Source organism: Schistocerca americana, chromosome 8, assembly GCF_021461395.2.
Source record: "Schistocerca americana isolate TAMUIC-IGC-003095 chromosome 8, iqSchAmer2.1, whole genome shotgun sequence".
Classification (NCBI taxonomy): Eukaryota; Metazoa; Arthropoda; class Insecta; order Orthoptera; family Acrididae; genus Schistocerca; species Schistocerca americana.
Genome location: NC_060126.1, coordinates 364,640,667 through 364,658,478, shown reverse-complemented (window position 1 = coordinate 364,658,478; position 17,812 = coordinate 364,640,667). Strand labels below are relative to the sequence as shown.

General features: G+C 45.3%; 1 protein-coding gene across 1 annotated transcript; it reads left to right on the top strand.

Moving 5' to 3' along the window:
- Positions 1-12,947: 12,947 nt before the first annotated feature.
- On the top strand, positions 12,948-17,251 carry LOC124545852 (POU domain protein CF1A). The gene has a single exon (XM_047124810.1). The coding sequence runs from the start codon at positions 13,260-13,262 to the stop codon at positions 14,808-14,810; it is 1,551 nt and encodes a 516-aa protein (XP_046980766.1). The 5' UTR covers positions 12,948-13,259; the 3' UTR covers positions 14,811-17,251.
- Positions 17,252-17,812: the final 561 nt, after the last annotated feature.

The window sequence follows — 17,812 nt, the reverse complement described above, 5'->3', positions numbered from 1 at the left end:
CAAACTAACTTAAATCTTGATAACCTTCCATCATAGCAACAGTAACCGATCCAACAACTGCGCCGGACACTTGTTGTCTTATACGAGCGTTGCCGACCGCAGCGCCGCATCCTGCCTGTTTACATATCTCCATATTTGAATACGCTTGGTTATACCAGTTTCTTTGGCGCTTCAGTGTATATTTGATGTCCGTTAGAGATGAGCTACATTTTTCTTGTATTCTCTCAATGAAACGAAGTAGCGATTCGCTACCACTTCTACGGTCCTTATGTGCTCATTCCACTTCGTATTGCACTGCGACGTTATGCCTAGATATTTAATGAACGTAACTGTGTCAAGAAGCACATCACTGACACAGCATTCGAACATTATATTACAGCTTTTCCGATTCATCTGCATTAACTTACATTCGCCTGCAATTATAACAAGCTGCCATCCACCACACCAAATAGAAACAGTGCCTATGTCATCCTGCAACCTCCTGCGTCTGTCAACGACGACACTTTCCCGTACTGTGCAGCGTTATCAGAAAACAGCCACATATTGCTCTTCACCCCAACCGTAAGATATTTTATGTACATGGAGAAAAAAAGCAGTCCTATCACATTTCGCTGGGGCACTCCTGCGAGACTCTTGTCTCAGATGAACACTCGTCCTTCAGGCCAACGTACTGAGTTCTGTTGCTTACGAAGTCTTCGAGACATATATCTGAGAACCTATTCCATGTGTCCAGACCTTCGTCAACAGTCTGAAGTGAGGCATTATGTCAAATGTTTTCCAGAAGGCTAGGATTATGGAATGTGGCTTTTGCACTTCATCCAAGGTTCGCAGGATTTCGTACGAGCAAACGGCACTCTAAGTTACGCACGAGAGATGCTTTTTAAATCCGTGCTGATCTGTTAAAAGAAGCTTTTCCATAGGAAGCAACTCTAGCTCAATACCCAGAACTGACGTTGCGACTCTACCTTAATTTTAAGCAAATAACAACCTAAAAGGAAAGTAGAACAGTTATTGCAATAACACTTTTTTGACATTTCCCATATAACAAACAATTATGGGCTGCCATAAAATACAAACGTAACGTCATAAAAAGAAAAAGGAATATGAAAATGGAAAAGCCAAGCGCAAAATTCATGTCATTTCTTTAGTCTCATCAGTTCCTTACAGTTAATTTTATACTAAAATTTTATGAAGTTAAATAAGAAACGTCATATGATGTATTTATTCGAAAATTGCTCTAAAATGGTTACTTTGCTGATTAATTATAGCGAAATATCCCCTGTAGGACCTGCACGATAGATACATCTTACGGGTTTATAGATCGCACATGTGGCCCCGTCTGCACTGTGTCGTCTTGGCATGTGTTCCATTATACATTACATTAATTACGTTTGTTCAATTGAACGATGAGGGAGAAGGAAATAAGTCATATTCTTTTCTAAGGAATCAGGCCACCAGTCACCAGAAATAATTTAGGGGAACAATGGAAAACAATCTTCATGGCCAGACGGCGATGTGTATTGTACTCATTCCGGATACGAGTCCACTGTCTCAAGAACTACACCTCCATGTGCATGGTACCTGCCACCGCCAAAGAACATTACTCTCCCACAACAGAAGAATTTAGAAGTACCCTGTCACTGACGAAAAGAGTGTCTTTGAAAAAGAAAATATTCTGCAGAAAGATCAGTCGTAAATCGTTTGACGTACTCTTAGCAAGAATTAGTTTCTTTCAGTTAGAGTGATTTGGAACAAAGAGAATCGGTGAAAGCATGCGCAAAGGCTTCAACGCGGCTCACACAGAAGGTGGTCTGTAACACTCACTAATTATGAAAAGAAGCGCTTTTCTCCCCTTTGTGTTCAAAATGCAGGACCAAATGGTTGAAAAAAGGACTATAATTTTCTCAAACTAAAGTAGTGAAAGTGAATGAAAAACATACATTTCCTTTCCATTAATTATTCACTTCCACAGAAATGTTAACTGCCCACGATTTTTTATCGCGCTTACGAGCCAGGACTAATTTGCTAGCAGTTAAAAAGCGATAAACATCAAATTATTTAACTCATATAAATATGTAATATTTCATCTCCCTCATTACTTAAATTGATTGTACATATTCAGCATGTCTTTATCTTTCTTTTAGATTAAAAAACAACTTTTATTCGCCGAAAAACGGGTTGGATGAATTATATCTGTGTGATTTTTTTAAAATGAGGTTTCCCTTCGCCTTCCACCCCGTAGCTTTTTTCATCTGTGAAGTCACCGAGGACGAAAGCAGCCGCTGTTAATGTTGTTTGTCTCCCAAATCGTTCATTTGAATGTTAAGTGTGGTGAACAATTCCGTAGACACTGGCGTAAATCCTTCAGTTGATTTTAACGTCTTAGTTGTTGTCTTACTGCACGAGCTCTGCGATTAAACCAGTGAAGACTTATCAAGAGTCGCACCTTAATAGCTCAGTCATTGAGAAAATTGCACGCGAAAGCCACGAAGCCCGGGTCGAGTTCGTATCCAGTACACAGTGATACATGGTGTCCGTACGAAACCTCGCTGATTGGGAAATGCAGTTAAATGATCCGCGAAACATAGGTACTTGAGGTTTGCGGCACCTTGTAAAGCAACTCAAGAAATTGGGCTCATATTTTTCTCCAAACGATTCCTTTTTGTGTTGTTCAACTGCTAAATAATTACTAGAAATGAGTACACCTGAGGAGAGAGTCCAATGCGCGCAGTGGTGTGCGGGGATGAAATAAACACTTCTGCCTACAGAAACTGCCGACGCGGATTTCAAAGGGAGCCACCAGACGTATGGCATATTACTAGCCACTGGGAGTGTAAACAGAAAGTCGGGTTCTAGCAGGAAACGCACGTGTGGTGAAATGATGGAGGAGACCAGAGAGACCTTCCAAAGATGCCCATCAAAACTTTGCCGAGCTTCACGAGAGCTAAACATCTCTTTCTCAACAGTTCACAAGGTGATGCATAGCCAACATTGCCTACACGCTCATAAAGTTCCAACTGCGCAAGCGTTGAAGAGAAACAACTTGCAGCTTCGCCATGGACTTGCTGTTGAGATGTTGGAGAGGGTCGCGCCAAATCCTAGCTATCTCGGAAATGTCATTTTATCTGACGAAGCGGCCTGAATAGCACTTGCAATTGGGGTTCGGAAAGCTCCTACAGTTTACAGGAACATGCCACAGAAGGCAGCGAAAAGATGAATGTGTGGTGTGCGCTTGACGGAAGAGAACACAGACAGGAGCCTTTTATCTTAACTTGTTTCGGCAGTTCGCTGTCCCTCAGCTTCCTCCCTTGCAGCCAAATGTGATCTACGAGCAGGATGTAGCTTACATTTTCGTGACTTCCTTGACCGAACATTTTCACAGCGAGGATAGCACGCGATGGACCAACCAAGCGGCCACCGGGTCTATACAGACATACACGCCTGTACGTGACCTTGGTGATCTCCACAGAAAAATTGTGGATGCAATAGCCACCATCAACCCAAATATGTCTACGCGCACATGGGCGGAGACAGGGGACCGTCCAAACATTTTACGTTTTATAAGAGCATCACATGCAGAAGTGTACTAATGTTTTGCAAAAAAACTTATTGAGCTACTTTACATGACCCAGGAAATTCATTTGTCTATGTCTCCATTTTTTAAATTACATTTGGAAACCAGGAAGATTTAATGTGGACAGCCTGCAATCTGTCAGTAAGTTTCAAATAATATTTTCCTCAAATCCTGATGCAATTCCTTTTTTTTTTACATGGATCCGGCTGCAAATGGGAGAGGTAAGAGGCACAGAGGTTAAGCACAGGCTCGTCTTCCAGAGGAGCGATTTCCAACTCCCCCTCCTCCTCACCGCCCCCACCTACTCCCTCCATGTTCTGTACAGTCAGCGCTTGTTTCCCTAAATGACTTCAGGCAGATGTCAGGATGGTGTCTTCACGGTCAGTTTTCCGCACTTCCGTTGCGCAGACTAGTTAGTTTACAATCTCAAGAGACCAGTTTGTCGGTAATACCTCAAACACCAACCTTCGTATTTACGAATAGCTCGACTATGCTCTGTGTCTTTACTGACGATTCAGGCAATCTAACTTGATTCGGGTTCTGATCAGACAAGCTAAACTCAAGAACGGCATATATTCTTCTGTCTATAGTGAAACAGCGTTTTATTTATATTTGACACTTGACTACTCATTCGGTCGTTTGACCAAATATCACTCTGAACGATCGATCAAAATAGACTAGCTGGTCTCCGTGGTTCGAATAACAAACTTCAAATCTTCCACTTCAACAATAGCAAAGTTAAGACTAATTGGATGTATCACCCTCTTCATATTCACCATCAAATTCCTACGACTGCGTCAGTCACCAATTTTCTTTTGCTCTCCCTGAATTTCAGAGCAGCGTTTTGGTCAACGCCTTTTTTGTTACATAAAAGTATAAGCACGATTTTTTTTTTGTTTAGTTTTGGGCGCTCTCCTGGACCGCAGTCGTTTCTAGTAATTATTTAGAAGCTGAAAGGTCGGCCGGTGTGGCCAAGCGGTTCTAGGCGCTTTAGTCTGGAACCGTGCGACCGCTACGGTCAGAGGTTCGAAACCTGCCTCGGGAATGGATGTGTGTGTGATGTCCTTAGGTTAGTTAGGTTTAAGTAGTTCTAAGTTCTAGGCGACTGATGACCTCAGATGTTAAGTCCCATAGTGCTCAGAGCCATTTTTTGAGCAGCTGAAACAAACAAAACGGAATTATTTGTAAACAATGTATACGCAGAACAAAAGTATTCAATAAACAAACAAAACAAATCACTCAATAATCTGATTTCATTACTACACGCAACGATGACTCTCGACTTTCTTTAAGATTTCACGCCTTACACATTGTCATTATTGCTTTGCTACCTTTCGAAGGTTTCACACTTCTTGCAACGTTAATGGGTATTCCATAGCATCTGCCGACAACTGTTTCATTATATACCTGGTTTAATTTACAAGATCACGTATTTTGTTTGTCGGTTAGTGTTTTATATTTTTATGACCACTCCGAGAGTTACACTGGCTTTACCCTGAAGCACAACTGACTCGAGATATGACCATTATTAACCAGCACTAAAAATATCACTGTGATTTCATGATGTGTTACAACATTTCGCATCCTCTCGCAAATATTTCGATGACAGTTCAAATGGTTCAAATGGTTTTGAGCACCATGGGACTTAACTGCTGAGGTCATCAGTCCCCTAGAACGTAGAACTACTTAAACCTAACTAAACTAGGGACATCACCCACATCCATGCCCGAGGCAGGATTCGAACCTGCGACCGTAGAGGTCGTGCGGTTCCAGACTGTAGCGCCTAGAACCGCTCGGCCACTCCGGCCGGCTCGATGACAGTATCTGGACGTAACATGAGGGCTTTTTTTTCATTTTTTTTTCAGCATCCAATCGATCGTGAAATGGAAACGACAGTGAAAATCAGAAATGCTTTATTTACAACATTTAGCTGCACCTTCCTCCTACTTCTCTACATAATCGCTGCCTCGACTTCGACGTTTGTCTTAGCGTGTACCCACTTTCCAGTACCCTCGTCACAGTAGGCAGCCGACTGTGATTTCTGCCGGATGCCTGCGCTGGTCTATAAGTCGTTGTCTGTGCCAAACTGCTGTCCACACAGGTAGTGGTTCATGTGTGCGAAGAGATGGTGACGAGAGAGAGCCAAGTTCGAGTCGTATGGTGGGTGATCAAACTCTTCTCACCGAAAACGCTACAGAAGCGTCTTCATTGTATCTACAGTGTGCGGCCGAGAATTGTCTTGAAGAGGGAAACGCGTGGCAGTTACGTTACGTGTGCTGCATGAAATCTGGTGAAACCCGTCAGCACCATTTCACACTTGGCGGGTTCTCATTGTGGCGCTCTGAAGTGTGACGTGACGCGACGGACGGGCATACTGGAGACTCTGCGCAACACGTCTGCCCAAAGCTTCAGCGGATTTTCACTGCGCTTTTAATTCGCGACCGATTGGAGGTTGAGAAAAAGTAGCCCTCATATAATGGGTCTACAGGTGGTGGACGTTCTTTCATGTTTCTAACAATACTACAGAGCTTGTATAGTATAAACTATTTTTCGTCAATTTGCTCTGTAGACCACCACCAATAATAATATAGTTGCTAAGACACAGAACCCGCATTCCAGAAGAGCGGGGTTCAAATCCCCATCATGCCACCCAGATATCAAATATATTTGAGGATTCTAACTGAAAAACATCAGACATTTTTGTTGTCTTTTGCTCTAAACAGAATCCTCAAATTTTATTACTATTTAAGCAAACTAAAGAAAAAAACTCTGGCCTTCTATGGAAAACACCGTGTGACGTACCTCGCCGCTCGTACAGCAGTTGGAATTGGATGTGAAGAGATGATTGAGCAATGAAGTACTTTCATTCCAACAACAGATGCATATGTCGTTCACCTTTTGTAAATGGGATCTATTGTAAACATAGGAATTTGAAAATTATTGCCTTCTCTGTAATCAAATAAAGACTATTCTTATTTTGTGTTTCTTTCCTTTTCTCCCTTTTTGTATTGTTAATAGAAGTCATTTAGCAAGAAAACGTAGTTCATTTACTGGTATACAGTAACGACTCAATTCTGGAGGTTATAGTCATTTACTTGCGGTGCAAATAGGGTAGGTTTCTGTTGTACTCTACTTTGCAATAGACGAACGGAGACCGGTTAGTAAAATAACACATCTTACCTGAATGTAATTGTCTAACGCAATGAAAAACTTACTGCTTGCCACATACAAGAATTGAACCCTGAGGTCCACGCGCTAAGCTCGTTTACGTGGATCCAGAATCACTCGGACGAGTTACGTCGTGTGGTGATGGCACATGCGCAATAATTCTCATCCATTTTTGGGGTATTTCCCGATATTTGCGACCCCTTTTGTAAGTTACTGAAGTAGCTCCTGTGATTAGTCGTAACATACAGACAGAAAAACGCGGCACGGGATTTTAATTTGTACTACGTATAGAAGATGTGCGATCGTGTCGTAGTATAGGCCACTCTAAAGTTTGGGGCACCTATTCATTAGTCTCTCTTCAATACGACGATAGGTAAATAGCAGAAGACATTAATTCACATTATGACCAGACAATAGAGTCGTAAAACTACCACAGACTACCGTAGACTACCATAAGCAAGTGCTGAGTACGCTTTTTGCTCCTATTACTTATTATAATAAACGTAGAAATCTAACAAAGATTGAATAATTTTGACTACCTCAGTTTCAAGACACATAAAATCAAAACATGAAATTAAATAAGCAAATAAAATAAAATCTAATCCCGCCACCGTTGTCTGCCTATCTCGAAAAGGGATAAGTGATTGACTACCAAAAAAAAAAATCAACAGCATTCTCCTATTGATTCTATTCCTTTTAAACTCTGCTCAAAAATAATGTTGTAATCAGGGATCCATACAACTATTTGGATATTACTAAGAGGCACTGCTAAAGGGTGAAAAAGGAAGTTGAAGAATTGAATTTGTCCATTTTCATGGGGCACAACCGTACAGACACGTGACGTAGGCACAGGCGGCATATGAGCAGCGAACTATTTAATTTACACTCCCAATGAACTGCCAAGTTTTATATGTTTTCATATATTATGTCTCAATTTTGTTGTGGCTCCTCCCATATTTATTCCTTTAAAGCAAGTGAGGTATCGTACTTCACTGATAGCGCACTTTGTAAAATACTTCCAGACTAGGGTTGGTGCCATTCTGTTATACAACTTATATCCGACCGCGACAGTCTGTATAGATCAGAGGAGGCAAGTCTTACTCAGTGCATGTGGGTGCGTACCATCTGACAGGCTATGCCGGATGGTACTTTATTGTCTTTGATGTCGCAGCAATGGCGTACCATTTCTTATGCCAAGTCTCTCTTATTTGTTTCTGTCGGCATTGTTATTAAAGTAGCATTGATAGCTTTTCCCTTTTTATATAATAACGCAATATTTCAAGCCAATGCAAATTTTAAAATAAAAACTACTCATCATTTAAAAGTTCTTTTTTTACCCAGGTATTAGTAAAAAATAAAAACGTGTTATAAGTGAGACCAAACAAATACCCAAAAATACGGGTTATTCAGAACTAAAATACCGGTATCGGTTTTAACCGATCGGTTTTTCCCATCCCTACTAGCTACTTACGGTTCATGCTGCTGTCTCTTGACGTTAACGACTAACGCATCGTACTGACGCCAGATGGGGTGTGAGTAAGGCGGGAAATACAAATAACTCAGTTCTGTGGAGGTATTGACTATGGGCAATACATTTCTTCGCGAGCCAGACGTTTGTGTGGATGTAGCGATGTGGTTTCGCACAGGGGAAGGAAGATGTTTGGGTTGTCGGCGTGCTATGGTGGACACTGATAGCTTTTCCCATTTTCTGTAATAATGCAACATTTCAAAGCAATGCAAATTTTACGATCAAAACTAACTCGATCTTTAAAAAAGGTTTAGATAAAAACGAAAAGTTTCAGCATTGCTGCTATGGCTAATTGATATTCGTTTTTTCAGGCCCTATTGTCAGTAAAAACACCTGTTACAGGCGAGACAAAATAAATACCAAAAAATACCTGTTATTCTGTACTAAAATACCGGTATCGGTTTTAACCGGTCGGTTTTCCCCATTCCTACCAGCTACGTACTTTTCGTGCTGCTGTTTCTTGACGTTAACGACAATTGTATCATACTGCCGCCAGATGGGCTGTGAGTAGGGCGGGAAATACAAATAACTCAGTTCTGTGGAGGTACTGACTATGGGCGATACATTTCTTCACCAGCCAGACGTTTGTGTGGGTGCTGAGGTGTAGTTTCGTACAGGGGAGGGAAGGTATCTTGGTTGTTGGCGAGCTGTGGCTGCACAGATAGTTTTTCCCAAGTTGTATAATAGCGCAATATTTCAAATCAGTGCAAATTTTACTTATAAAAATTTACTCTTTTTTTTAAGTTTTAGTTAAAAACGAAAAATTTCTAGTACTGCTGCTAAGGCTAACTGATATTTCGTTTTTTTACCCAGTTATTAGTAAAAAGTACAAAGACCTGTTGTAAACGGAACAAACAAATACTGAAAAATACCGGTTACTCAGAACTAAAATACCGGTATCGGATTTAACCGGTCGGGTCTTCGCATCCCTTCCAGCTACTTAAGGTTCGTGCTGCTATCTCTCTCGGGTAAGTCGGGAAGTACGAATAGCTCATATCAGTGGAGGTAGTGACATTGAGCGATACATTACTTCGGCAGCCTGACGACTGTGCTGATGTAGAGGTGTAGTTTCGCAGAAGGGGAGGGCAGGTATCTGGGTTGTCGGCGTGTTGTGGCGGGGTCAGTGCTTCTTTAAGCTGCGTCGTGCGTACGGCCCGAAAGGGAGAGTTGTGTGCGCGGTGCGTGATCGCGCATGTGTTAGCGGGCAGCTGACTCGCCCTTAAAGAGGACCGCCGCTCTGCGCCGCTCGCCACCCGGTCGATACGCCACGAGGGCTCGCGGCAGAGCAGCCGAGCAGCCGGAGAGGACGGCTCCCGGCAGCCATCACAGCGCTGAGCCGGCCGGCGCGCCGTCTCTGTCCGACTTCGCTTCGATTCGAGCTCGACTTCTTTTCGATCTAAAATCGATATTAGGCTGCTATACCGTAGTTCAAATGACATTGCGACTGATGTTTCGGTGAATCGAACGGTAGGACCTTGCAGCCAGCCAGTTGTAATCCCTTCTCGGCTGCCACGTGTTCGTCGTGTTGCCTGTTTTGTGGGTACGTGTACAACCATCAAGAATGATCTTCTCTGCAGACTCGGCAACTGTGCGCTGTTTGGCAAGTAGCAGAGAGGTATCTGGCAGGAGTAAAGCTGTGACGGCCGATGGTCATAGATAAAAGAACTCCTCGTGAAACGAGAGGACAAGGGCTCGAATCCCGGTCCGGCACACAGTTTTAATTTTCCAGGAAGTATATATAGACTATAAAACGTATATTTATTTGACAGCTCTATACAACACTTTCGTAAGCTGCACATTTAAAAACCGCATTTGAGCCCAAGATGGGTTCGAACGAAGTGATTTTATTCGAACCACACAGCCTACTTAACAAATCTGAAAGCATTCCCGAGTTAATGTTAAAAATCTTACGAAGAAATTTTCAGCTTTCAAGCCAACACACAAACACACATACACTCACACACAAACACACACACACACACACATATATATATATATATATATATATATATATATATATATATATATATATATTCGTGTGCTGCTGTCTACCTAAGATGGAATGGTTTATGAGCCAGTACGAATGCCTCTTCCCAAAAACTTCCACGCATGAGCTACCCTGCAAACTTGTCGACTCCTTCTCTCAAGCCGGCCGAAGTGGCCGTGCGGTTAAAGGCGCTGCAGTCTGGAACCGCAAGACCGCTACGGTCGCAGGTTCGAATCCTGCCTCGGGCATGGATGTTTGTGATGTCCTTAGGTTAGTTAGGTTTAACTAGTTCTAAGTTCTAGGGGACTAATGACCTCAGCAGTTGAGTCCCATAGTCCTCAGAGCCATTTAGCCAGCCTTCTCTCAATATTCTGTATTCTTACCACCTCTTGGTCAACATGGAAGATAAATATTTACGGATTCCCTGGCAGTACCGTCAATTTTCCTACACTTTCAGGACGTTTCAGACTATTCAGTATGAAAGATCCCTATTAAATCATTGACAAATTTCCTTTCCTCTGTCAAGCGATATGTTGTGCTGATTTTCTCTCCTTTTGTTACACAGTTCAATAACAGATTTTTTTTTAAAGTAATCTTCAAAATTTCGAGTGGGGTCCGTATTAGTGTAGTAGTAACTTCATTGTAATGTGTGCCTAATGGCGCCATTCTGATCAAGGAGATATATAGCACTGAAATGCAGGAAAGAGAAATTTGAAAACCGTTTTTGTGGCACGCCTTTGCTTGACTTAAGTTTTCATTGTCTTAACAAAGCTCTTATGAGATTCTGCATCGACAGCGGATTTAAATGCGTAAAAATTCAAACAGAGCGTTCTATGATTGTGGGTTCGGTGTTGAAGAGCTTGCAAGCATTTAATGAACTCATTGCGTTCATTCTCTAGTATGTACTATCAGAGAGTGCGGGTCACAAAATAAAATGAGGCAAACACTCCAGTCGTAATACTGATGTGGGATTCATGAGGCCTTGTGAACAGCTAAAACGAAACATATTTTATTGAAAGTTTATAGAGGAATGTTGGCCGTCACCTACGTGGTAAAAATAAAAACATTTGCGAACTTGTTAACAGCAGCCGTTGGCATGCATTAGTAAAATGAGTTTGTTTTCCTTCATCTTGCGCGGTTAAAATTCTTTGTTAGACATCCATAGTGTATTTAGGGCCATCAATGAACACCAGGGACTATTTGCTGTAAGATTTTTAGTTCATTAGCGTGACTGAAATTGTCACAATACATTTGAAACTTCAAGCAAACACATAGCCTTGTAGGACGAGGAAGCACTTTTCCAGCAATAGCACCACTGTAACAAAAGGCTTCAACTTAAAATAAACAACGTGTTTCTGTATTCTTGTTATCAAGTCCCAACCACTCTGCACTAGGTAGCCACAAGTTTGAATAAAAAAAAAAATCTTTTCGTAAGAGAATTTTTTTTTAGCGTTGAAGGAATAAACATAAAGACTAAAATAACACGCCCCACTCGGTAGCAAATTTTGTATGAAAGAGCTGCTGTAATTTACCACGATCCACGAAAAGGGACTGAGCAGTTATAAACTTAATTTTCCATGCAAAAATATTTGTATGCAAAGTAAAGTGGCTAAAAAGCGAATTATTTATGCAGGTTTATTCTTACAATAGAGGGAAAACTACAACCAGCCACCGTTAATGATGATATTTCTTAAAGAAATAGCGCCATTACCGGTTAAGAACCAAAAGTTTCAACATTAGAGGGCTGTTCACGTTTAAAATTACATATAGCTTACCCTGTACGTGCGACCATAGCTGATTTTCGTTGTGGCGAAACTTCCTTTGGTGTCGTCGCTCTTTGCTGTAGGCTCCTCCACCACAAGAAATTCTGCCACACCGAAAATGAGCTACATATAATTAGAAAAGCGAACCGCAATCTTACCGTGAACCTGTCTGCTCGAAACTGGTAACGGCGTTATTTGTTTCGAATAAATAGCTGGCTGGTATTTTTCTTTATTGCAAGAAGTAACCTGTATTTTTAAACAGCCACAGTCTGTTTTCGACAAAATAGCTCTTTAATTAGTTTCAAATACTCTGGAAAAACAATTAGGTGCCAGTTCACAGATATCTGCTATCACGGTTGTTCCGTTGAAATGAGGTATTGAATGAATATTTTGGTGGTTGAAATACGGGTGAAACATGTCGATCCAAGCGTTACCATTTTCTCAGTTATTTCGTCTTTCTTTCAGTGCTGTTGTGGAGCTTCCATAAGCTTATTGCCACGAGCAATAAAGCGTGTCGTATTGGCAGGTTAGGTAGATCGAAGAGGAAATGGGAAAAGTAGGTTTTGCTCTTGTGTGTAGACATTACAGTCCTGATTCGGCCGACAGAGAGGAAAGCGATGCGCTACGCTCCGGGATGCTCTGCAAATCTGGTTTGGCGGGACAGGCGGCGCGACCTGGCGGCCAGGGAGGGAGCGACGGACTGCGGCGTGGCGCGGCGCGTCCTGCCCCCACGCCCGCAGCGCCGCGGCGCCGGGGGCGGGGCCACCGCCGCCCGCCCTCCAACCACGCGCCGCCGCCCACGTGACGTCACGCGCCGCTACAGCCGGCCAATGGGCTGCGTGCGCACCCAGCTGCCAGGAGGGGCGGGAGGCGGTCGAACGGACGCTGCCGAGGTGAGCCGAGCGGTTCCGAGCGCGTCCGAGACGCAGCGGCAGCTCTCGGCTCAGTCGACGAGGCGTAGCGCCCGACAGCAGCAGTGTGAGAGAGAGGAGTCGCAGTCGTAGTCGTTTCGAGAGCTGTTGTGCAGTCGCGTCACGCCGCGCCGCGTACCGTGGAGCCGGATCGGGTCGGAGGGCGCGGAGAGCGAACGCGGAGTCTTACAACGCATGAGCCACGGCGACCCCAGCCGTGCCGTGCGTCGGTTTCGTCTGGCGCGCTAGTGCGCGTGAGCGGGACAGCGACCCGGACAGCGCGCTGGGAGGCGGAGGGTGGCTCGCCCGCGCGGCGGCCCCCCGCTACATGGCCACCACGACCTACCTGCCCGCTAGCACGGGGCTCGCGCAGGACATCGACGGTGGCGGAGCGTCATCGGGGGCTATGAACATCGCCGGAGGGTACCATAGCTCGTCCCCGCGCTCCGGCGACAGCGGAGGCGGCGGGGGCGGCGGAGGCGGCGCCGCCGAGGTCAAGTACCTGCCGCCGCACCAGCAGCACCACCATCAGCAGCAGCAGCAACAGCAGCAGCACCACGCCGTAGCCAGCTCGCCGTCGCCCACGCTGTCGCACAACCCTTGGGCGAGCCTGGGTCCCGCGCCCGGACCGGGCCCCGGCCCCGGGCAGGACCCGTGGGGCGGCATGGTGGCGCACCACCATCACCACCACCACCACCATCAGCCGGATATCAAGCCGCCGCCCACGCAGCAGCAGCAACAGCAGCAGCAGCAGCAGATGTCGTGGCACGCGCCCGTCGTGTCCGCGGCCGCGGCGCAGTACTTGGCCCAGAGCGGTGGCGGCGCGGGCGGCGGAGGCGGTGGCGGTGGAGGCGGCGGCGGCGGCTCCGGGTCACCCCTGCAACACCACTACCACGCCGCCATGAACGGCATGCTGCACCCGCAACAACTCCACTCGCTACGCGAAATGCAGAACCACAGCCCGGTGGCGGTTGGGCTGCACCACCACGTCATGGGCCACCACGGCGGCCACCACTTGCACCACCCGGCGGCGGCGCACCACGTCACGCACCACGCGACGCACCACGCGCCGCACCACCTGCACCACTCGGTGGGCGGCGGCCACCACGGGGACCCGCGCGCCGGCAGCGGGCCCGGGGGCGGCGGACCGGGTGACCCGGGCCCCGGGGGCGGCGGCGGGCCCGGCGACGAGGACACGCCCACCTCCGACGACCTGGAGGCGTTCGCCAAGCAGTTCAAGCAGCGCCGCATCAAGCTGGGCTTCACGCAGGCCGACGTGGGCCTCGCGCTCGGCACGCTCTACGGCAACGTCTTCTCGCAGACCACCATCTGCCGCTTCGAGGCGCTGCAGCTCAGCTTCAAGAACATGTGCAAGCTCAAGCCGTTGCTGCAGAAGTGGCTCGAGGAGGCCGACTCGACGACCGGCTCGCCCACGTCTATCGACAAGATCGCGGCGCAGGGCCGCAAGCGCAAGAAGCGTACGTCCATCGAGGTGTCGGTAAAGGGCGCTCTCGAGCAGCATTTCCACAAGCAGCCCAAGCCGTCGGCGCAGGAGATCACGGCGCTCGCGGACTCGCTGCAACTCGAGAAGGAGGTGGTGCGCGTGTGGTTCTGCAACCGGCGCCAGAAGGAGAAGCGCATGACGCCGCCCAACACGCTGGGAGAGGGCGGCATGCTGGAGGCGGGCGGCCCCGGGGGCGGAGGGCCGGGCGGGCTGCCGCCGCCCCCGCACGGCCACTACGGAGGACCCGGCGGGCCACCCCCGGGCCAGCCGGCCGACCTGTCGCCCATGGGCCCGCAGCAGCACGGCCACTCGCACAGCCCGCCCATGCTGTCGCCGCAGGCCATGCCGACGCACCAGAGCCTCGCGGCCCACTAGCACATCGCCTAAGGCCGGCTCTTCCGGCACGCCTACTACTGGCCGTAGGCGCGCCGGAGCTCCTGCCCGCAAGCAAGCAAGCAAGCAAGCACCCCCGGCGGACGCGTCCGCCACCAGCCGGCCAGGCCCAGCGAACCGGACTGACGCCGCGACTCGCTAGCACGGACTACTTGCCCCCCCTCTGCACATAACCCAGTGTACATACTAATCCTAGTTGGAGAATCTATATACATAAATATATATTATATATATTATACGCGCGATGTGGACACGGCCGCGTGGTGCGGAGCGGCACACAAGCCTAACACACACGAGTGTACGATGTTCCAATATTTGTATATTCAGGATCTTAAAACAAAACAAAAAAAATACGAATGTATAAATATATTTGCGACAGAGCTCTTTTTTAAACAAACGAACAGACACTGGTGAGGGGTGAAGGACGGACGAACGCAGACGACCACCCGCGCGCTCGCGACCCCTCGGCAGCTGCAGCAGACCCGCGAGCGTCCACCGGCAGCGCAGCGACGACGCCCTGCGTCGCCGACCCCCTCGACGCCAGGGACTTCTCGCCGCGTCGCCACGGCGTCCTTCCCCCACGTCGACCAAGGTAGGAACCAAACCAGAGGCCGACGAGTGTCTACCCGTGTGAGTGTGCACAGCGTCAAGAACCGCTGGGAGAAAAGAAAAACAAAACAGTTGGTGCAGCGGTTATTCTGTTGTTTTTTTAATGAAAAAGAAAAAAATCAAAAGGTGTAAACCGTAAAAAATACTAAAACAGCGAAAAACCAGCCAAATAAACATGAATGGTGTTGTTCTTTTGCAGGAAATAAATGATAAACCGGAGAAATTATTATACGTACCTACAATAGTGTCCTATTTGCACGTGTTGTTTCCTTTTACATGATTAATAACAAACAAACAAAAAAAGTTACGGTGAATATTTTTACTACCCGGAAAGTACACGAATCTCGCGAAGTAATGAGTGTAATAAACGTAGACGACGAAGGCGTCAAGCTAGAGTGTTTTTTGCGGTTGTTTAGTTTTTAGATTTTATTTCCCTCGTAGGGTTGCACTGAATGATCGTTTTTCTTTTCTTTCTTCCTACGTCGAATATACAAAAATAAATAGCAGAGCCTGCGATGTCGGTAGCACGGATTTGAGATATGAGTCTCCGAGCTCCACAAGAAATGAGTTTGTGTCTCGTACCGGACCTCCATAAAAAAAAAAAAAATTAAAAAAATTGCGTTTCTCGTCGTTAGGCCTAAACTCGAGAGACTTGAAGTCATATCAGAATGCGAGACGCCCCACGGTTTCTTCGTTTTAGGAGCTACCGTTCTCGCTGGCTAGGAAGAGAGTAATAATATCGGAGTATTAAAAGTAAGAATAACGAATTGATGTTTATGAATCCGGTGATCTATCTTCCAAATTCATCCCCACAACAAACATTTCTGTAAGACCACCACTCATGCAGTCTTCTACATACAATGTGAGCGTAACTAGTTTACTTCTTACTTCCTTAAACTTAAAATTAGACACACGCGCTTTCAAATGAAATACATGCGCAGGCGCTTTTTGCTACAAAAGCCTACATCCCGTTCGGGAGTTTACGCGCTCATCTTCCCTGCTACTGTACATACGCAGTTTCTCTAAGTGCTACCAGATCGATTTTCTTTTGTTTGTTGTCGAGCAATAAACGTGAGCAATCCCTACGGAGTCCATAACGAGCTACTAGTCCCTAACTACGTCATATACACAAATGTGTAGCTAGCTCTAACCTTCGTTTCCGAGTTTTTACTTTGCCGTGCTCGGGAAAAGATGGCAGTGATGGTGTGTTCGAATGACTGTACTGGAATTGTGTTCAAAGAGCAGTCCCGAACAAGTATTTTAAGAAACAAAGAAAAAAGAAACAAGCAGAGACCCATATATCTTTTACACGAATTGGTACCGCACCGGAATTTTTTGTGAAACAAAAATATTACAACATTTGAGTGCTCAAATTACCGTTGCTTTTGTCTATAATAAAAGGAATAACGAAGTTACTCGATCACTACCTTCCAGCTGACATCAAAGCGGAAGAACGAGTAGTCTTGTTTATGCAACACAACCTGGCTATACAAATTATTAATTTCCTGTACATAGCCGGTAGATGCCAGAATACACTGATTGCATGTAAACTAGAACGAGCCGTCTCATCTTTGTTACTCAGTTGATTGTATATTTTATTTTTGTTTGTTTCTTAATTCCTTTCTTTGGAAGTAAAACTGAAGATGGATCAACATCTTATTATATTAAAATTAAAAATAATAGCCTATTATGATATACAACTTTTCTGTAAGTAGACCGAAATATTTCCTATTGTATACTGTCCTTGACTCAAGAACACAGAACGAATCGTCAATAAATTACAAGTGGCAAGTGTTTGTCATATGAAAAGAAAATTTCTTATGGTCTGTTTATTGATAAAAGCCAAATAATTCCATTACCGTATCATATAAAATCAAACTGAGAAAGATAGGAATGTTGAACGTATAACATTGGTGTTTATTTTATTCGTTATCGGCGTATCAGATTCAAGATTTCAGCACCATTCGCATAAATGTAAACAAATAACATGAAAATCTTTTATTACGGTTGTTACTTTCACGTACAAGAGCTTCCAGCAGATATATCAGATTTATTTATGAAGTTAGTTGTGACAAAGATTAGTGATGTGCTACGGTTCCTTTCTTGTTCGGAGGATGAATCAATACCAGAGGAAACTAACGAGTAAAATAAAGACCAGTATTATAAATTCGGCATTTCCTTCTGTTGAAGACACATAATGTTGCACATCAGCAGGCAGTTAACAGCCATACCACTCACATTAGGAGAGGCTGAATTCTTCAGAACTGTATATGAACTTCTATTTATGTTTGATACAAATATTTATTGGAGAATAACACAGACAGAACATGGATAACATTTACATGACTCTGACTGCAGTGCGATCAAGAGAGATA